The 23,033-nt window shown below is 35.5% G+C and overlaps 1 protein-coding gene and 1 non-coding gene across 2 annotated transcripts in view; both read left to right on the top strand.

Annotated features, from left to right (window-relative positions):
• The window catches only part of FCHSD2 (FCH and double SH3 domains 2), a 302,780-nt gene that overhangs the window by 161,713 nt on the left and 118,034 nt on the right, over positions 1-23,033 (top strand). Inside the window, exons 6-8 of the mRNA XM_041730768.1 lie at positions 536-669; positions 4,357-4,411; positions 5,239-5,367. Of these exons, the coding sequence (XP_041586702.1) occupies positions 536-669; positions 4,357-4,411; positions 5,239-5,367 (318 nt within the window). The remainder of the gene's footprint in view (positions 1-535; positions 670-4,356; positions 4,412-5,238; positions 5,368-23,033) is intronic.
• On the top strand, positions 105-209 carry LOC121476728. Its single transcript, XR_005984016.1, has one exon. It is a non-coding gene; the product is annotated as a U6 spliceosomal RNA (small nuclear RNA).

The following is a 23,033-nucleotide window of genomic DNA, read 5'->3' as shown; positions in this document are numbered from 1 at the left end:
GACAGATTACACTCTTTTCCCAAAGCAGAATTCTTTGGTACCCTTTGCACCATCATTTACCAAACATATAGAGACTTTATTAAGATTTTGAAGAGTGCTCACATATACTAAATTGGCAGCACATATACTAAAACTGGAATATTACAGAGAAGATTAGCATGGCCTCTGCCCAAAGATTATGAAGAAATACAGAATTGCTTTATTCCTTTGCCTTTAGTGCCATGATATATCCAACAATAAAAGCATTTTCATTGTTGCTCTCCTAATGCCTTACCTCAGTGTCATTCTTCAACAGCACTGAGGTTATTTCTCAAAGCAGAGTTGTTAAGCAAACTGGGACACTATTCAATACATTACTTGAGATGGGAGTACCAGCTGTTCACTGGATTTTAATTTGCAGTTTGAAGGAGACTAAAAGTGCTGATTTTTCTCCTGGGTTTCCATCCTGAGGGCATAGTGCATAGTCCTTAGGACAAATTCATTATCAGTAAGTCTGAAAACTAATATCATAATAATTCCACTTTGTATTTTACAGTGTGTGGACCAGTTGACAAAGATCCAAACTGAATTACAGGAGACAGTGAAAGATTTAGCTAAAGGCAAAAAGAAGTACTTTGAGACTGAACAGATGGCTCATGCAGTACGAGAGAAAGCTGACATCGAGGCAAAGTATGTGTTTTAGCATTTCTGAAAAAAGTAATTATGCAAATAAATGTTATTTTTGCCAATACTTTGTTTTCTGTTAATATAGGGCATGGACTCATTCTTAGGTTATGTTGGTTTCATCAGACCTATAAATTTTTCTTTTATATTGGCTGATCTCATTTAAATATAGCAAAATGAGAATATTTGATCAGTTTTTACGTTAAATTGAATTTTGAAAAGGAAAAAGGCCAAATGAATATTGTATTGAAAGCTTAGCAAAAGCTGGTTGAAGTTGCTCTGGTGTCTGAATATGAGGGTTTAAGGCCTCATTTTTTTCATGCTAGACTCTAAATCCATTGTCGTTGGAAATCCCTGATCCTCAGTATGCCATTGAAGGCACCTTGGACATGTCAAGTAAATAAGAGCACTGACCTCGGTATAGAAATCCTGCCCCTGGCACAATTTATCTCTTATGTGAAATTCTAATATATATACTTTTTTAATGTATGCTTTAGCAACTGTGTAAATTTTACTTTTAATATATGTGAATCATAAGTCCTCTATTTCAAGAATAATTAGAAAAAGAAGGAACTGGCAATTGGTAATAAAAAGATATTTAAAGTGAGAAATACAGATTTTAGCTATGACAAGGAAAGGAAAAAAGGGTTTGAGAAAAAATAAACCTGTGTCATAGAATGGGACTTGAAAGAGTTAGGAAAGCTGAGATTCCCATTTAATGCAATCTCGGACTCTATAAAACTAGTCATGAAATCAGAGAGGTTATGAACACTTGAACAGGCTAGCAGCCAGTTGGGGGCGGTGGGGGGGTTCTTTCTAATATGTTTTTATCTACAGGAAGTTAAGCAATCTCATAAGCATCTTGTGAAAATTTAGGGTTTCCTCAAAAGTTTATTTAGTACCAAGGACTAGATGTATAGTATATACATCTAGTATATACATTTATATAGTATAGTAAATGAATACTTCTAAAGTACTTAACATTACTGGAAAACATATTTAATATTCCCCTAATTTAGTTTATTGTCTTTATTATTTTATTTTTGTGAGCATACAAATATTTCCCATACTTTCATAGAGTCAGTGAACCCATCTTTCCAGTAAGACCTGAAGATTTTAGATTAGATGATCTCCAATAGGAATTTCCTGTCATGGTGGTTTTTAGGAATTTGTTTTTTAAAACTCTCAGGGATTCTAGAACAGGGAGTTGACAGATCTGTAGAGCATATATAAATACCCACTTTAGCCAAGGCCCACAGTGAAAATGAGGACAATTGCGGGCTGTTCCTAAGAAGTGGATTTGACAGGGTCTACTTCACAGATGCTGATTGCAAAACACTGCCTTCTAGTATGACCCAAATTCAAAGGGGTTACAGCAAATTAGACAGTTTATTTCAATGTGTAACTTTTCTGGAAAATTCATTCAATTACAGAGTAAAATGCTCTTTATCTTCGTTCACTCTCTAAATATTTATTGAATAATTATATTGGGTACCATGGGTACAGAGATGAATCTTTGCATCCTTAAGAAATTTAAAGCCTAGAATTAAGTACAAGTGTGTTTAAAAGTAACTTTATGATTTGTTTATTCACAGTAAACTCAAAGAAATTAAGTGCCTAAAGTCATTCAAGTAGTAATTAATATGTTTACTGTAGTTGTATGAAAACACTGCTTTCACTATTTCACAAACACCGCTTTGTAAGCATAGGAAATAGATTAATTTTGCCTAATGAGAAAGGAAACCTTTATAGAAGAAGTGGTATTTGGACAGTCTTGAAGAAGAAGTGAGAAAAAAGATCAGGAAGGGGAAGTGAAGACTGGACCACGTGTAGTTTTAGATGATTTAATAGACGGTGAAATGTGCACAATTGAAGAGAGAGTATAAAAAGGAAGAGGGATATTTTTTGAAAGGAAGAATGGGTTCCATTTTGGATATTCAGGTTCTGAAGAGCCTGTGGGACATTGAGGTGAATAAATTTAGTAAGGAGTCTTGTTTTGTTTTGTTTTTTGTTTTAGTAAGGAACCTTATGTCTAACTCTCAGGTGAGAATCTGGGCGTAAAGATCTTACTTTGGGGGTTGGTTACCTATCAGAGGATGGTTATAGAGATGAAATCATATATAAGATGAGAAATTAAGTTTGGGATCCTAAGGAGCGTTAACATTTGGAAGTAGGTGAGGAGGAGGAGTGTGCAGTACAATTCACTATCTGTATATATCTCATTTGTTGTAGATTATGATCTACATAGGAACTGTATCTATTACTAAGAGCATAGGAACTGTATTATTTTATCTGTTACTAATACCTTCTTAAATACTACACAAGAATTCTATGAGGATTAGCAAATGAAACAGAAACCAGGAACTTAAAACCTTATATCTGAAAATTCAGGTGCAATTCAGACTATTTGGATGACTACAAAAAAAAAAAAAAAAGAGAGAGAGAGAGACAGAGAGAGAGAGAGAATTAAAAATACCCCAAGCAATCTTTGTTAATCTTGAACAGGCTTTCTCAAATTTAAAAGTCAGTAGCCTTTTCTAGATCAAAATGATAGGAATCTGATTAATAAAAACAGACAAAACCCCCAGGAAATATGAATATGGCAAGATAGAAAATAACAGGAGTATATTGAACACATTTTTTTTTTTTTTAACAGTGGGGAAGTAGTTAGGATGCATTAGTGTATGTCCCTGATTGTTTCTCTTTTGTTAGAAAGATGATAGGCTGTTTTTGCTATCCTCCTTGAATTTGCTGTGCAGAGACTTGTTTGCTCCACCCTACATTCCCAGGTGGTCTGCAGCTTTACTTTGTATTATGGCATAGCTTCCAGCACATGAACTGAATTCTCCCATGGTAATCACCATGACACTGCAGTCAAGACAAATATTGCAGCTTCAAAAATCACTGGTTATGAGAGTGTTGTTATTCCTTACTGTTTGTCTGTTGACTTTCTCCTTCTGGTTATCTCTAGCTGTTTGGGTAAAACCAGCATATTTTAACTCTTGATTGTTAGATTATGGTTTCCTTCCCAAATGAAAGGGATTGGAGGAAATAAGGGCACCAGAATGGGAAAAGATTAAACAGAACAAAATCATATAGGGCAGAGAGTCCAAGGACTTTCTCGCTATGTTTCAAGTAGTATGTTAAAATTGGAGGGAGCACACAGTGACCCAAACAGGAAGAACTTTTAGTGGGAGAAATAATGGAATTAAGGGCTTTCAAGAGCCTAATATCATACTGTAGGTTGAATTGCAGATGTTTTTATGTCCTATTGCAGATGGCCCTAAAAGCCTGCTAATTTTTGGCTCCATAGATTGGTTATCCTTAGGTTTCATTAAGCTTTCTTGTAGGAACTAAAGTGTGTGTAATATATGATACTGAGAGTAACTTATAGTTTGGTGGCTCTTGTTTATTAGGAGATACCAATATATTTGTCAAATTGTATTTTTGTCATTCAGAATATTTTTTATTAAATATCCCAATATTTCCTGTTGCACTGCAATATTCTTCCTATAGTAAAAAAAAGGAAAATAATCATTGCTCTTTGTTTTCCATTTTTTTAGTTCTCTTTTGGAATAGCATTGTGGAACAGTGTCACTGTTCCAAATTCCAAAATTTGGAATTATACTTAATAAATTTAATATGATGTAATTTGATAACTTATTAAACATATTGTATTTTGTTTTATTATAGATCTAAACTTAGTCTTTTTCAATCAAGAATCAGTTTACAGAAGGCAAGTGTAAAGGTGAGTTTTTGAAAACTATATTTCACAATTGAGAAACCTTAGCTCATTAAGAAAGAATTGAGGTTTTTTTGAGGGTTGAAGGCAATTATTTCCACCTAATTTAGAGAAACATTTTAAAGTCATTAACTTAGAGAAGAAGTTTCCTTCCCAATTCATAGGAGTTTTTCACCTAGATGTCAGCACTTTGGGCACTGCTTGCTTCTCAAGATTGCTTTAGAGATAGGTTTCTGTATCTTACCTGCTTAGGTAGTCTGTTGTCTATAACTCTTAGTCCAAAAGACTAGTCCATGGGCTTTAGAAATCTACAGAATCTATTTCATTCAGATTTACACCACTGAGCAGATATTCCGAATCAGATGCAAGTGAGATTTTTCCTGTGGGACCCTCAAGCTGTAGAATACCTGTTAAGTAAGTTTAGTGATCTGCCAGGATTCTAACCAGCACGCAGTTCTTTTAGCACATGAGGAGTGCTAATTTTTTAAAAAAGATATTCTAACTCCAACAGATTTACCCATGTCTTTAAAGAAAAGGCACTTAATTTGGGAGCCTTTATTTTCCCATCTGAATAAAAGGAGCAAAATACTTTGAAGTTTTCTGAGGAGCTTTGGGAGTATGTTAAGTATAAATAACAAATATGTGAAAACATTCTCACCATGTAGTTCTTCAATAAATAGTAATGAATATTTTTATATGTGAATAAATATTCACATGGTTATCTTTCCTCTTGTCAGGGAGCCATTAATTGCCAGCTAAAAATGGTATCCTCATATATTATACAGTACAATGTCAGTTTGCAATGAGTTTTTTTCTCTTTTACTATGTTTCAGTTAAAAGCCCGGCGATCTGAATGTAATTCTAAAGCTACCCATGCAAGGAATGATTACCTTCTTACATTAGCAGCCGCAAATGCACACCAGGATCGCTACTATCAAACAGATTTAGTTAACATTATGAAGGTAATACAGCCTTTATATCTGTGGTCATTTGTTTCATTAAAGACAAAAACAACTCATGAGTTGACTATTAGATAGGTAGACTCCATAGAAGAGCAACCAGGCTTCCTTGTAGTTCATTGAAGTTGATATTGTTTGTGTAACTTCTCTTTCAGGTAATTCTGAATTAATTTTTAATGTAAGAAAGTATTTAAAGCCAGATCACAGTAAAGGACTAACTATATTAGTCTCTAGCAGTGGCAGATTATTTGCTGTATAATGGTTATTAATATATAAGATAGAAAATAGTATTATTTTTTTGAAGCTTAGATTTTTTAAAATTTCATAATTTTATCTTTAATTGATATATAAACTTGTACGTTAATGTTTTATGCTTTGGAGGTACCCATGAGAAGAGAAAATATTTAGTAGTTATATGAAAATGTCTCTACCGTAGTTAACACTGAAGTATAGATAGATCATATTATACTTTCTTGGGTACTCAAACTTATTCTTGGTTTTTGTCTGTTTATACATATATATGTATCTTTTTTTTTCACTGAAGTAAAAGGAAAGTGGTGAAAAAGAAAACCTTTATAACCTACTGCCAGATTTCCGCCATTTCTGGTATACAATTTCTTTTTCTTTCTTCTTCTTCTTCTTTTTTTTTTTTTTTTTTTAGATTTTATTTATTTATTCATGAGAGACAGAGAGAGAGAGAGAGAGAGAGAGAGGTAGAGACACAGGCAGGGGGAGAAGCAGACTCCATGCAGGGAGCCTGACGTGGGACTCGATCCCGGGTCTCCAGGATCACGCCCTGGGCTGAAGGCGGCACTAAACTGCAGAGCCACCTGGGCTACCCCCATTTCTGGTATACAATTTCTACATGGAGTGTGTCTCATTTTCTCCTGGCTTCTCAAAGACCCAAACATTTGATTATTTTATCTTTCTCTTGTATTTTCAACTCATCCTTTTCAAGCAGATTGTTCTTACTATCAAGACACATTAATTGAATTGCTTGCTTTACAAACCGTAAGCATTGAGAATGGGGATGTAACAGGAGTAGGTGCTCTTTTTTTCTACTGTGGCTTCTGGGAAAGAGAGAAATTCTGTCTAGAAAATATATAAGTTCTTTCCTCAAAAGTAGACAGGACATTTCCTGGTATCTTCAGGGAAAAACAGGAGTGATACAGAACATCAAACTGGGCTAAGAAGTATCCAGTTGCAAAATTTTTTCTTTCGTTTTTGGATATTGCCTGAACTCCTGTTTTCCTAGCTTCTATCCTGTTTGAATTCTACTGGTTAGAGTACACGTGGTAAGAGAGACAGGGGATTATTTTGACACCCCAGCTGAGAATTCAGCATACATTTTCCCCTAATATGTTGGACCTAGAGGTTTAGGCATTTTAGTATCTTATTAGGTGTTACATAGTGCTTCAGATTTATAAGAACCAACTAGAGAATTGGCCTCTCATTATAATGAGGTTTCTCTAGGGAAATATATATGTATACTCAGTCTTAGACAACTCACACTTAAAGTTGTGATTCTCTGTATACTGTCTGTTAAAGCTGTTAACAATATATTTCCCCTTTGAACACATTAAATTGAACGTATAGTTGAGGCAGCAACCAAAATAAAATCTGTTTTTTAAATTGAATCCAGAGCCAAAAAAAGAATTCTTTCTTAATAAAGCCCTGTAGTCTTTGATTAAACTGGGAAAGGTATTATTTTGGGTATTATTTCGTGCCCTCTGCCCAAAACAACAAGGGAGTTAATGGGCCTGGCCAGCTCTCAGATTATATATTTTTGAACTTGCTTCAAAGTCTTAATGCAGATATTTGATCAGCACTGGGCATGTTATGCTTCAGATTACTCATTTCATGAGACATTGCAAGGTACTGGTATGATAAAAATAGAGACAGGAGTCCTCTTTTGTCTCTTAAAAACAGACAAGTATATTCTCAGTTTTCATGTTGTGTGTATATTAATTCATTTTCTTTTTTTTTTTTATTCATTTTCAATTCATTTTCTTCCTCATGTTAATTCTGTAGTCTGCAGTATTGGAAAACTGTCATCAATCATATTGTTAGCTACTTAGTAAGTTTCTATCATTGAATGAACAGTGGTCCTTCAGGGCCTTTCTTAGAAATGTCTTATTTTCTGAATTGTTGCTAAAGTTATAATACCTTAGGTAGAATCTTTTTAAAAAGTTATATGTGGGGATCCCTGGGTGGCTCAGCGGTTTGGCGCCTGCCTTTGGCCCAGGGCATGATCCTGGAGTCCCGGGATCGAGTTCTGCATCGGGCTCCTGGCATGGAGCCTGCTTATCCCTCTGCCTGTGTCTCTGCCTCTCTCTCTCTCTCTATGTCTATCATTAAAAAAAAAAAAAAAAAATCTTTAAAAAAAAAGTTATATGAATAGCTTGGAAGCAGATTTTGATTCATTGATTTAATCATATGCATTTAATAGTCACTTACAGTGTGGTAAGTACTAGACTACACTTTGGGAAGAAGCAAGGATGAGTAAGATACTTTATCCTCAAAGAGCTCTGTCTGGTGGAAGAGAGAAATACATAGAAATGATTACAAATTAGAATGATGAAATTACTGCTAGAGGACCCTAATTAGTAATATTAATACCTATCCTTTTTTTTTTTCATTGCTTATACTCTGGCATTATTCTAATCACTTTAGGTTTATTATCCTTATCATTTTTTTTCCTGGTTAGAGTTCATAGTTCCTTGCTTAAATAGCACTGAGGCCTATAAATGAAATTCCAACTCAAGATAAACCCAGATAACCTCTTTCTTTGTACCTGCATCTAAGTAGCCAGGTACTACCGAAGACAATCTTTGAACAGACAGAACACATTCATGTTCATGAATTAATGTGGAACCAGTCTCAGATAGACCCTGAGCACTGTGAGACATCCTACTACATTTCCCTGGTTCACTTTTGCTAATATTTTTAGCACTTTTTTCAGCGTTTTTCCACCTCAAACCTCAAATTTGCCTCTTCTCTTTCACATTAGCAAGTGGGTTTCTTCCTAATTTACAGAGAAAATAAAAGCCATTAATCGGAAAGTCCACTGTTTTCTCATTATCTGCTTTCGTGTATGTTCAAGATTCCTCCAAGGAACCTCAACAGAAGAGCTGTTCCTCCTATCTAAAGATGATCTTTTCACCTGGGTTTTGGATATCTCATTCCCTCCTGCCTTTTCAGGATCAAAACAACTGTTTATTCAATTTCTTTCTTACATTTCTTGAACATTGTATTCTTAGGTTAAAAGTAGAAAAAAAGTGTAGAAGAGACCTTAAATGCCTGAGAGTTAGAGTGTAGTAACTGTTGGGAGCTAACATGGCCAGGTACTCTGTCTAGATTCTTTAAATACATTCTTTCATTTAGTTTTCATGACACCTTTTGAGCTAAATATCATTATCCTTGTTTTACAAATCAGATAGCAGAGCCTCAGCGAGGTTCAGTGAATATGTATATAATAGCCAGGACTTAAATAAAATTCTGTGTCTTCAGAGCCTGAGTTCTTTACTATATATTACACTATGTTTTTTTCCTACATTCCATTCCAATCTTCTTGATAATAAAAATGAATATAATTAGTAGTAGCCTACTGTGAATATCATAAATTCTGAGAGGACTGTAGAATAAAATTAATAATTTAAAACTGCAATTTCTCCCCTGTTCTAGTTATTACAAAGAATAAGATCATGTCAGTATCTAAAAACAAATACTTAGATTCCCCAATGAATATTTTGTATTCCTTATGCCAATACAGATTAAAACAGTAAATAAACTATTCTATGTCTGTATATCATCAGGCATGTATTTTTGAACTCCACCCTAAAACAAAACAAAAAAGCTGTTGCTAGGTCATGAACACCAGACAACTGATTTTGTCACATCTAATAGTAAGCAGTTCTATTGGCTGCTGGGATGTAAAGTAGTTTGTTCCTCAGAATTCCTTTTTTTGTTAGCATATTCTCATACAATATGTAAATGATATTTTTAATAGCTTGTGTAATATTTTTAGTGGTTTGAATATGGAAGGATGAAGCACAGTGCATCATAGTAGAAAAGAGAAGAAATGTCCAGCTAATGAGGATTTGAAAAGTTTAATACTAGGCCTTTTTTTTTTTTTTAAGAGAGATTTATTTATTCATGAGAGACACAAAGAGAAAGGCAGAGACACAGGCAGAGGGAGAAGCAGGCTCCTTGAGGGAAGCCTAATGTGGGACTTGATCGCAGGACTCCTTCTGATCCCAGGACTGGGAAACACTCAACCACTGAGCCACCCAGGTGCCCTAATACTAGGACCTTATTTCTAGACAGATGTTTATTGTCTTCAGTGGAAGCTAAATATATCTGGACTAGTTGATAATCAGGCAAAGTGATAAAAGTTAAACATCTTTCTATGTCAAAGAAATCTAGAAAATATATTTGGCCTATCTTATGCAGATATTTGTTTTGATTAACTAAAGAGAAAGTAGTTATTGGTATCCAAGTCCCTTATTTTTATGGCTCTTCCAGCTAACCACTAATTATTCCACAAGTCTTCCTCATTCACATGTGGAATTGTATAACTCATTTTTAAAAAAAATTTAAGTCATTGCTCCTCTGGTTTCCCTGCCAACTAATTCTGTAGCTGTTGTACTTCTCACTCATTCCAATAATGTTTGTTCACTTAACAAATTATCATGGATGTCCTTAAATCTCAAACTTGGCTCTCTGCTTCTCTTACTTTGCATCCTCTTCTTTATAACCTCTTTCTTAGAAAAAGTAATCATTTGGCCTAGTTTTTATTAATGTTGTATCAGTCTCAAATCTGTATGTTAACCTTACTCTTACCATTATCTATGGTTTGCCTTTCCATCAGTGGCAGAAATTTTCTAAACTGGAGATATTGTTCCCTTGAATAAGTACCCCATCCTACGTTTCATGTGACAGCTGCTATCACTCTGTCCTCCAGAGCTCTAAAGCTGTACTATACAGTATGGTAGTCCTTAGGTTAGTCCTTAGGTTCATGTGATTATTTAAGATAATTAAAAATAAATAAAATTTTAAATTCTGTTCCTCAGCCACAATACACATATTTCAAGTGCTCCAAAGCCTCATGTAACTAGTGGTCACCATATTGAATAGTATAGATATAGAATATTTCCATCATCACAGAAAGTTCTTTTGGACAGCAGTGCTCTAAAGCTTATTTAGTTTTTACTTGTTTTCCTCCCATCCTTCTTTATCTGTCTATCATCGTATGTGCTGATCATCTTTCCAGTAACCATGATCATGATTATATTTGTGTTATTTCAGAATTAATTGCTCCTTCATTTGCACTCTATACCTGGAAATAGAACAGGGTTTGGCAAACATTTTCTGTAAAGTGCCTAGTAGTAATTATTTTAGGCTTCACTGCCATAACCACTCAACCCTGACCTTGTAGTACAGTCATTGACAACATGTAATCAAATGAATGGTTGTGTTCCAGTAAAACTTTATTTACAAAATTAGATGTTCAGCTGCATTTGACCCACAGGCCTTAGTTGCTGATCCTTGGTATAGAACTTTAAACTGAATGTGAAGTTTTCAAATAGAAGTACATTCAAAGGTTAATAAAATTAATACCCATTAACTTACCACTTGGCCTATCTTATGCAGATATTTGTTTTGACTAACTAAAGAGAAAGTAGTTATTGGTATCCAAGTCACTTATTTTTATGGCTTTTCCAGCTAACCACTAATTATTCCACAAGTCTTCCTCATTCACATGTGGAATTGGATGTTCATTTCTGAACATGTTCACATGTTCATTTTCAGAAATGAAACAGTTTTAGTAAAATGGAAGCCTCCTATGTGACTCATCCTAAAATACATCTCTCTCATCCACCACATTGTAACCACTTTTCTGACTGTAATAGTGTTGTCTTAGCTGGTATTGTATTCTACACCTTGCTTTTTTCACACTGAATATTGTATTTGTGGATTAATACAGATTTTTAACTTTAGTTGTTATCATTTCTATATACTATTTCATTGTGTATATTTTATAAATTACTTATTGATGTTCTCAACTGAAATTTTTGTTTTATAAACAAAACAGTGCTATCAAACTCTCTTGTACTTGTCTCCTGGTGCACTTCTGCAAGAAGTTCTTAAGTTCTTACCTAGGAGTGGTGTGTTTTAGCAGCTTTACCAAAGAGTGTCAGATTGTGTTACAGCACTTTTTATTATACCTTTTTTTTTTTTAACATTGTTTGCATGTCATGTTAAACTTAGCAAGTATTACAGTGCGTACTAGGTGATAGGCACTTAGGGATATAGAGATGATCCATATAGTCAGTGAACCAGAAATAAGGTTATATAATTCTCTGGAGTAGCCCCCCAAGGGCTTAAGGAATATGAAGTGGTAAAGCCTTTCCCTTGCTTTATTGGTTATAATTGGCTTCCTGTGACACAAAAGGAGAAAACCATGATACTTCTTGCCCACTTTTACCAAAATTAAAAAGCAGTAATTTTTTAAAAAGATTTTTATTTATTTATTCATGAGAGACACAGAGAAAGAGAGAGAGGCAGAGACATAGGCAGAGGGAGAAGCAGGCTCCATGCACAGAGCCTGACATGGGACTCGATTCCAGGTCTCCAGGATCACACCCTGGGCCGAAGACAGCGCTAAACCACTGAGCCACCCGGATTACCCTACTAATTTAAAAATATTTTTAGCATTCGAACAATTGCTATGAACTCCTGCATGGGATCCTTTTATATAAAGCAAAAGAAAGGAAGCTATTTGGTTAAAATTTGTGAGGCTGTTCCCCTTTGTGTCTTTTCTCCATTCCCCATAAATCTGTGTATTGTCTTTTACTTAGTTTTGGTTCTTGAGGCAATTTACTGAATACTAGGCTCCTTTGAAATACAATTTGGAAACAACTATTCTAAGATAGGATTTTCCAACTAGTAAATTTCTTATAGAATTCTCAGCTTTACCTAGGTGATCTCTGTGCTAGACTTTTTCAAAGTAATGTTTTAAAAATGTAAATCAGATCATGACTGCTTATGTCCTCCAGTAACAATTGAATATTCTGGCTTGAGGGTTTATTTGGATATCTTGGGCTGGAGAATCAGCAATAAATGAGGTGTACTAAAGCAGAGAATATGCAAAACTACTTATGGGAATAATGTATAAGGTGACAGGAGGCGTAAAGAGAAAACTTAAACGAGGTCTTTTAAAATCAACTTTATTAAGGTATAATTAATATAAAATGTATCCATTTTAAGTATATAGTTGGCTGAGTTTCGACAGATGTATACACCCTTATAATCACCGTCATAATCAGAATTAATATATAGAATATTTTTATCCCTCACAACTTTTCTCTTGTTCCTTTGCAGTTATATTTGGTTTCTATCATTATGTAACAATCAGCCCAAACTGAGAGACTTTAAACTGTCTCCATTTACTATTTCATAGTTTTGTAATTTGAAAGGCCAGGTAGGCTCAGCTGGATCCTCTGCTTAGGATCTCATAAGGGCAAAACCTTGATTTTGACTTTGCCTGGATTGGATTATTATCTGGCGACTCTGAGAGAATCCACTTCCAGGGTGATTCAGGTTGTTGACTTAAGTCCTTTTTTTCTTGCCGGCTGTAGGCTGAGTCACTCTCAAATCCTAGAAGTTCCTCTCAGGTCTATTCCACATAACTCCCTTTATCTCCCAACCAGCATGTGGACTCTTTTTCATGTTTTCAATCTCTGACTTTCTCTTTTGCTACTAACCAGAGAAAATTCTCTGCTTTTAAAGGGCCCTTGTGAGAAGTTGGGCCTACCAGAAAATCTCTCTTTTGCCATATAACATAACATAATCATAGAATTAATATTGCATCATTCATAAATTCTCCCCACACTCAGATTACATAAGGGCAAGGATAGTTGGGATCATTTTATAATTCTGCCTCCCTCAGCAGTCCTATATATATTTTGTTAAATTTATTCCTAAATATGTCAGTGTTACTGTAACCATTATGTTTTCATTTCAATTCTTTTTATTAATATATAGTAATACATTTGATTTTCATTAATTGACTTATGACAGTTACTGTGTTACGCTGCATAACAGATTACTGTAAAGCTTAGTGGCTTAAACAACAAAAGTATTTCTTTTTCCTTGAATCTTTACTTTGGACAGGACTTAGTGAGAATTGTCTCTGTACCACTCCATATCAGCTAGATCAGCTCAAAGGCTAGCTCTGAATTCTTCTGGGAGTATACTTTCTCCTGTGTTTAGTGATTGATTTTTCCTATTGGCGAGATTCTGTTGGTGCTATCAGCTGGAGTTTCTGCGCTTGGCTTTTCTCTTTTGTTGGGTTCCAAAGATAAACTATATGAGGAAGGGAGGGAGACTGGTCAGGCAATATTGCTTTTTATGAAATAGTCTCAAAGTCTCATACAATCTCTTTTCTGCATTCCTTTCATCAGTTACAAGTTTCACCCAAGATTAAGAGGGGTTGATAGAATAGATTCGGCTTCTTAGTGCAGTGTGGCAAAGTTATGGAAGAATAGATGGTACCAGAAATATTGCTGTGGCTGTTTTTTGGCAAATGCGATGTGCTATGTGACCTTGTATCTGTAGTCTTCCTAAATTCACTTACTAGCTCTCGTAGCTTTTTTGTGGATTCTTCACAAATTAAATAACCATGATCATGTCATAGTTTATCTTTTTTAAAAGATCTTATTTACTTATTTTAGAGAGAGAGCACATGCACATGCTGGGGGAGGGACAGAGGAAGAGGGAGAAGCAGACTCCCCACTGAGCAGAGAGCCCCCATGAGTGGCTCTATCCCAGGACCCTGGGATCATGACCTGAGCCAAAGACAGATGCTTAACCAACTGAGCCACCCAGGCACCTCTATTTCTGTCTTTCTAATTTAGAAGTCTTTTTATTTCTTGTCTTATTCCATTGGCTGGGATCCTTAGTATAATGTGAATAGAAGTAATAAAAATGGACATCCTTGCCTTATTCTGAGATCTTTTGGGGAAAGCAAACAAAACAAAACAAAACAACAAAAAAAAAAACAGCTTTTTAAGAATTATTTTCCTGAAATACATATTTCCATTTTAACCATTTCCTTTTTTTGCTTTTTAATTTCTTTTTAATTCTAGTATCATTATCCTATAGTGTTAGTTTCAGATGTTCAGTATAATGATTTAACAATTCTTTACTCAGTGCTCATCATGATAAATGCACTCTTAATCTGTTTTATCTCCCCTCTGGTAATCATCAGTTTATTCTCTATAGTTAGGGGTTTGTTTTACTGTTTGTCTCTTTTTTTCTTTGTTTCTTAAATTCCACATATGAATGAAATTATATGGTATTTGTCTTTCCCTGTCTTTCCCTGATCCATTCATGTTGTTGCAAATGACACAATTTCATTCTTTTTATGGCTGAGTAATATTCCATTGTATGTATACCATATCTATCAGTGGACACTGGTCCGTTTCCATAATTTGGCTATTTAAATAATGCTGCAATAAACATAGGGGTGCAATATATCTCTTCAAATTAGTGTTTTCATATTCTTTGGATAAATACCCAGTAGTGAAATTACTGGATCATATGGTGATTGTATTTTTAATTTTTTGAGGAACCTTCACACTGTTTTCTATACTAGCTGCACCAGTTTGCATCCCCACCAACAATAAATGAGGGTTCCTTTTCCTCTGCATCCTTGCCAACACTTACTGTATCTTGTTTTTGACATTAGCCACTCTATAGCAGGTGTGAAGTGATATCCCATTGTAGTTTTGATTTGCATTTCCCTGATAATTAGTGATACTGAGCATCTTTTCATGTGTCTGTTGGCCATCTGTATGTCATCTTTGGAGAAATGTCTGTTCATTACTTTGCCCTTTTAAAAATTGAATTATTTGGGTTTTTTTTTTGTGTTAAGTTGTACAAGTTCTTTATATATTTTGGATACTGACCCTTTATCAGATATGTCATTTGTGAGTATCTTCTCCCATTCAGTAGGTTGTATTTTAGTTTAGTTGACAGTTTACTTTGCTATGGAGGAGCTTTTTATTTTTATGTGATCCTAATAGTTTATTTTTTGCTTTTGATTCCTTGCCTCAGGAGACATATCTAGAAAAATGTTGCTATTGCTGATACAGAGAAATTACTGCCTGTGCTCTTCTAGGATTTTTATGGTTTCTTGTCTCACATTTAGGTCTTTAATCCATCTTGAGATTATTTTTTTGTATGATGTAAGGAAATGGTCCAGTTTCATTCTTTTGCATGTAGCTGTCCAGTTTTCCTTGTGCCATTTGTTGAAGAGACTTTCCTATTGTATATTCTTGCCTCCTTTGTCAAAGACTTATTGATTGATTAATTAATCATGGGTTTATTTCTAGATTTTCTATTCTGTTCATTGATCTGTGTGTCTCCTTTTGTGCCAATACCATATTATTTTGATTACTACAGCTTTGTAGTATATCTTGAAATCTGGGATTGTAATACTTCTAGTTTTATTCTTTTTCAAGATTACTTTGGCTATTTGTGGTCTTTTGTGGTTCCATACAAATTTTAAGATTGTTCTAGTTATGTGAAAAATGCTGATGGTATTTTATTAGGGATTTTCTAAAAAGATTTTGTTAATTTGAGAGAGAAAGCACAAGCAGGAGGAGGGGTAGAGGGAGAAAGAGAAGCAGACTCCCTGCTGAGTGTGAGAGCATTATGTGGAGCTTGATCCTGGGACTCTGAGATCATAACCTGAGCCAAAGTCAGACATTTAACTGACTGAGCCACCCAGGCACCCCTTGATAGGAATTTTAATAGGGATTGAATTAGATCTGTAGATTGCTTTGGGGTCATATGGACATTTTAACAATATTTGTTCTTCTAATCCATGAGCATAGAATATCTCTCCATTTGTTTATATCATCTTCAATTCCTTTTCTCATTGTTTTGTAGTTTTTGATGTATGGGTCTTTTCACCTCCATGGTTAAGTTTATTTTTAGGTATTTCATTATATTTGGTGCAGTTGTAAATGGGATTATTTTCTTAATTTCTGTTTCTTCGTTATTAGTGTATAGAAATGCAGTGGATTTCTGTATATTGATTTTCTATCTTGTGACCTTACTGAGTTCATTTATCAATCTAGTAGACTTTTGGTAACCTTTAGGGTTTTTTATATATTAGTATTATGTTATCTGCAAATAGTGTAAGTTTTACCTTTTCCTTACCAATTTGGATTCCTTTTATTTCTTTTTCTTATTTGATTGCTATATGTAGGAATTCCAGTAGTCTGTTGAATAAAAGTTGTAAGAATGGACATCCTTGTCTTGTTTTTTTATCTTAGGGGGGAAGCTCTCAGTTTTTCATCATTGAGTATGATGTTAACTGTGAGTTTTCCATATAGGATCCTTATTATATTAGAGGTTTATTCCCTCTAAAACTACTTTGTTGGCAGTTTTTATCATAAATGGATGTTGTACTTTGTCAAATGCTTTTTCTGCATCTATTGAAATGATCATGTGGTTTTTATCCTTTCTCTTATTGATGTGATGTATCATGGTGATTGATTTGTGAATGTTGAGCTACCCTCACACCTCAGGAATAAATCCCACCTGATCATGGCAAATGTTTTTTTTAATGTATTATTAGATTCAGTTTGCTAATATTTTGTTGAGAATTTTTGCATCTGTGTTCATCACAGATATTGACAGATACTGAGTTTCTCTTTTTGTAGTGTCTATCTGGTTTTGGTATCAGGGATTGTTGGGCTCATAGAATGAATTTGAAAGCTTTTATTCTTTTTTTTGCAATAATAGTTTGAGAATAATAGATATTAACTCTTTCTAAATGTTTGACGAAATTCACATGTGAAGCTATTTAGTCCTGGGTTTTGAAGCTATTTAGTCCTGCAGTTTTGTTTGTTGGGAGTTTTTTGATTACTGATTCAATTTCATTGATGGTAATCAGTCTGTTCAAATTTTCTATTTCTTCCTGATTCCATTTTGGGAAGTTATCTGGTTTTAGGAGCTTATAACCATTTCTTCTAGGTTGTCCAATTTGTTGGCATATAATTTTTCACAATATTCTCATGTACTCCTTTGTATTTCTGTGGTGTTGATAGTTATTTCTCTGGTTTTATTTCTGATTTTGCTTATTTGAATCTGCTCTCTCTCTCTCTCTCTCTCTCTCTCTCTGCCTCTCTCTCTGTTTGATGAGTCTAGCTAAAGGTTTATCAGTTTTTTGATCCTTTGAAAGAACCAGCTCCTGGTTTCATGATCTGTTTTATTGGGGTTTTTTTACTTTCTGTTTTGTTTATTTCTGTTCTAATCTGTATTATTTTCTTCCTTCTCCTGGTTTTGGGTTTTGTTCTTTATCAAGGTCCTTTATGTGTAAGACTGGTTGTTTATTTGAGAGTTTTCTTGCTTCTTGAGGTAGGCCTGCCTAGTTTTGCTATAAACTTGCCTCAGAACAACTTTTGCTGTATCTCAAAGGTTTTGGACCACTGTGTTTTCATTTTAATTTTTCTCTGTGTATTTTTTGATTTCCTCTTTGATTTCTTATTTAACCCATTCATTGTTTAGCAGCATATTATTTAACCTCCTTGTATTTGAGTCCTTTCCAGATTTTTTTTCTTTTGGTTGACTTCTCATTTCATAAAGTTGTGGTAAAAGAAAAAAAGGTGCATGGTATGACCTCAGTCTTTTTGAATTTCTTGAGACTTGTTTTGTGGGCTAAAATGTGATCTCTTCTGGAGAATGTGCCATGTGCATGTGAAAAGAATGTATATTCTGCTGTTTTAGGGTGGAATGTTCTGTATATATCTGTTAGATCCATCTAGTCTGATGTGTCATTCAAAGCCACTATTTCCTTGATTTTCTGTTTGGATGATCTATCCATTGATGTAAGTGGGGTATAAAATCCCTTATTATTATTTTATTACTATCACTCGCTTCCTTTGTATTTGTTATTAACTGCTTTATGTATTTGGGCACTCCCACATTAGATGCATATATATTTACAATTCTTATATCTTCTTGTTGGATTGTTCTGTTTATGACTATATAGTGTCCTTCTTTGTCTCTTTTTACAGTCTTTGTTTTAAGGTCTTATTTTGTCCAATATAAGTATTGCTATCCCAGCTTTCTTTTTACTTCCATTTGCATGATAAATGCTTTTACATCCCCTTGTTTTCAGTTTATATGTGTCTTTAGGTCTGAAAGAAGTCTCTTATAGGCAGCATATAGATGGGTATTGTTTTTTTTATCCATTTCATCACTCTGTGTCTTCTGATTGAAGCATTTAGCCCATTTACATTCATAGTTAATTATTGATAGGTGGGTTCTTATTGCCATTTTGCTACTTGTTTTATGGTTGTTTTGTTGTTCCTTTCTTCTCTTGCTCTCTTCTCTCGTGGTTTGCTGGCATTTTGTAGTGATATACTTGGATTGCTTTCTCTTTATTTTTTGTGTATCTATTAGTGGTTTTTAATCTGTGCTTATCATTAAGTTTGTATATAACAACTTCTGCCAAGAGTAGTCTATATTAAGCTAATGGTCATTTAAGTGTGAACCCATTTTTTTTTCTTCAAGTTTTTATTTAAATTCCGGTTAGTTGACATACAGTGTAATACTTGTTTCAGGTGTAGAATTTAGTGATTCAACACTTCCATAGATTCAACACTTCCATAGAACATCCACTGCTCCTTACAACCAGTGCATTCCTTAATCCCCATCACCTATTTAACCTATCTCCTCACCTACCTCCACTCTGATAATCATCAATTTATTCTCTATAATCAGGAGTCTGTTTCTTGGTTTGCCTCTCTCTTTTCTCTCCACATGTTGTTTTGTTTCTTTTTTGTTTTGTTTCTTAAATTCCACATAGAGTGAAATCATGTGATATTTGTCTTTCTCTGGATAGCAACATGCAAAAGAATGGAGTTGGACCACTTTCTTATACCATACACAAAAATAAATTAGAAACGAATTAAAGACCTAAATAAATGTAAGACAAGAAACCATTAAAATCCTAGAGGAAAACATAAGTAGTAACCTCTTGGACTTTGGCTGTAGCAGCTTCTTACTAGATATGTCTCCTAAGGCAAGAGAAACAAAAGCAAAAATAAACTGTTGAAACTTTATCAAAATAAAGCTTCTGCACAGCAAAGGAAACCATCAACAAAACTAAAAGGCAGCCTGTGGAATGGGAGAAGATATTTGCAAATGACGTAACTGATAAAGGGTCAGTTTCCAAAGTATATAGAGAACATCTACAACTCCACGCCCAAAAAACAATCCAGTTAAAAAAATCCAGGGCAGAGGCTATGAATATACATTTTTTCAGAGAAGACATACAGATAGCCAATGGACACATGAACCCATTCTTCTGTCCCCTTCATATTTTAGGTATATGGTGTCATATTTTACATCTTTTTGTTTTATGAATCCCTTGACTGATTTTTATAGATATACTTAATTTTACTGCTTTCATGCTTCCTACTTTTCTTACTCTTATTTATATTGTTTGCTTTCCACCCAAAGAGTCCCTTTTAATGTACCTCGTAGGGCAGGTATATATTGCTCATGAATTCCTTTTAACTTTTGCCTGGGAAACTCCTTATCTCTCCTATGTTCTTAATGATAGTCTTGCTGAATAAAGTGTTTCTGGATGCAGAGTTTTTTTCTTTCAGCACTTTGAATATGTCATGCCACTCTCTTCTGGCCTATGAAGTTCCTGCTGAAAAATCAGCTCAGAGCTTATGGGATTTCCCTGGTATGTAACTGTTTCGTTTTCTCTTGCTGATTTTAAAATTCTCTCCTTAGTAGTACTTTTTGCCAGGTTCATAACTATGTGTTTTGGTGTGGGCCTCCTTGGGTTAAATTTGTTGGGGGCTCTCTGTGCCTCCTGCGTGTGGATTTCTGTTTCCTTCCCCTGATTCAGGAAGTTGAATATTTATTTCTTCAAATAAAATTTCTGCTCTCTTTTCACTCTCTTCTCCTTCTGGGATCCTTATAATGTGAATGTTACTATGCTTGATGGTGTCCCTGAGTTCCCTAAACCTATTTTCTTTTTTTAAATTATTTTTTCTTCTCTCTCTCCTGTTCAGTTTGATTGTTTTCCATCACTCACTCCTCTAGGTCCCTGATCCATTTTTCTGCTTCTGTGTATTTTTAATTTCAGTTATGAGTACTTGATCTCTGATAGGTTTTTTTTTCTTTATGTTTTCTGTCTCTTTGTTAAGGGTCTCACTGAGGTCCTCCACTCTTTTTCAAGTCCAGTGAGTATCCTTATGATCATTTGTAAATTATGTCGTAATTTTCATTTAGGTCTCTTGGTATGATTCTGTCCTGTTCTCTCATTTTGGACATACTTCCCCATCTCCTCAATCTGTCTAATTATCTGTGTCTGTTTCTTTGTAAAAAGTTAAGAAAAGTTAACTACATCTCCTGCTCTTGAAAGTAGTGGCCTTATGAAGAAGTAGTCTTGTATTGCCCTGCATGCAGTGTCTCCTGTTCACCAGCACCTGAGCACCTGGCACTTCAGGGGTATCTCCGTGTATACTGCATATGCTGTACTCTTGTGACTGAGCCACTTTTACCTTCAGTCTAGTCATCTGCACTGGCTCTGTTTTCCTGTTGTGAACACTATTTGGTCCCTGTGTTAGTGGGCCAGTCTTGGGTCACTTTGGATTTTAGTTGAGTCAGACCAGTCATTTGCTAGAGGATACAATAGCTCTGAAGTCCAGAGTACTTTTCCCCTGAGAAGCTTTTGGGATTGTATTGTCCCCGGAGAAGCTTTTGTTGGTGGAGGGTGCCTGCAGTCAGACCAGATGTCTGCCCTAACCCGCTATTGGGACCACAGTCCAACCAGTGTATATGATTATCTTCTACCATCTCTGGGACAGGAGTCACTTTGGACTGGTGCTGGCCCTTGTCAGCTCTTCTTGCTCTCTTCGAGGCTTGTGGCACCACTTTGAATAGGCTTCAGCTAGGGTGTATTGGGGCAGGTCTGCAAAGGAATAAGCGGGGGGGTTGGGATATGAGGTGTTAGTAAGGTTTGCACAGGTCTGCTGAGGGGAACTACAGCTGTCCAGAACTCTTGCTAAGGCTGACCTGATTTGAGGGGGCAGATTGATAGAAGTGTGGGGACAAGGTACTCTTTAGCAAGCTAGGTGGAGAGTGTTGGCACTGAAATGGTTCCACAAGTGTCCATGCATCTAGACTGGGAGAGGCACATGACATCCACCAGCAATTTTGTTCTTGGAGAAATATCCCCACAATTACTGCCTCTCCAGTGCATGCTCTGCGATCAGTAAATAAATGTTCCTGTATACCCTAGGCATTTTTCAAACTGCTGTTTCTATGCTGTATCTCAGAGCTGTATGCTATTTCTTTAAGGGCAGTGATTCAGCATTTCTTCCCCTCAGGCTCTCCCTGAGCTGAGCCCATTGATTTTTTTTTTTTTTTTTTTTTTAAGTTCCAGGTGTTGAGGATCCCTGGGTGGCTCTGCGGTTTAGTGCCTGCCTTTGGCCCAGGGCGCAATCCTGGAGTCCTGGGATCAAGTCCTGCGTCAGGCTCCCAGCATGGAGCCTGCTTCTCCCTCTGCCTGTGTCTCTGCCTCTCTTTCTGTGTGTCTATCTTGAATAAATAAAAAATAAAAAATAAAATCGTAAAAAAAAGTAAAGTTCCAGTTGTTAATTTAAGCCTTGATGATTGTAAGAACTTAGAAATTAGGCCCCTCTTATTTTCAAAGCCAAATATTATGGTGATTTGTCTTCCCCACTCGAGTTCCCCATGCCCAGGGTGTTTGGTCTAAGGGTCTGTTTCTTTCCCCTCTCCAGCCTCCAGTATCCCTCCCGTGGACAGCTCCATAGATCTGTTTAGCTCCTGACTGTGTCCCCACTCTTCCTACCCTCTTTGATGTGGCCTTTACATTTAGCTATAGAGAGTCTGTTCTGCCAGTCTTCAGGTGGTTTTCTGGGTTATGTACACTGATTTGGGTGTTACCTTGCATCAGTGGGATGCTCCTACTCAGCCATCTTCTCCAGATGTCTGATACAGACCTAACCATTTCTATATGTACAGTTGATTGGCATTTAGTACACATAAGGCATTGTGCAACTATCAACACCATCCATCTCCAGAACTTTTTCATCTTCCCAAACTGAAACTCCATGCCTACTAAATGATTACTCCCCATTCCTTTCTCCTTTAGCCCCCTGAAAACCACTATTCTACTTCTGGTATATGAATTTGACTGCCATTAAGCACCTCATATAAGTGACGTCATACAATTCTGTCCTTTTCAGTCTGCTTTATTTTACTTAGTGTAATGTCTTTAAGATTCATCTGTGTTATAGTACATGTCAGAATTCCATTCATTCTTAAGGCTGCACTTTTATTATCTATATGCTATATCTATATCACAAATAATTTTAAGTGCCTCTTTACCAACAAAGTGAGCTCTGAGCACTTTCTGAATCCTTGCTGTCAGGGACTTTACAAATTAGAAGGAGAACTAAGACATCTACAAAAAGGGTATCTAACTACAATTGATCAGTGAACATGGCACACAGCAGGCAGTGAGGACGTGCATGCCCTTGTTCCTTCTTCTTTCTTGACTCCATCTTCATGGTAGCAGCTGTGGTGCCTGTGTTCAGTCATGGACA

The sequence above is a fragment of the Vulpes lagopus genome, chromosome 15, assembly GCF_018345385.1.
Source record: "Vulpes lagopus strain Blue_001 chromosome 15, ASM1834538v1, whole genome shotgun sequence".
NCBI classification, from domain to species: domain Eukaryota; kingdom Metazoa; phylum Chordata; class Mammalia; order Carnivora; family Canidae; genus Vulpes; species Vulpes lagopus.
Note: the sequence above shows the minus strand (reverse complement) of the source record. Positions and strands in the feature narration are given on the sequence as shown.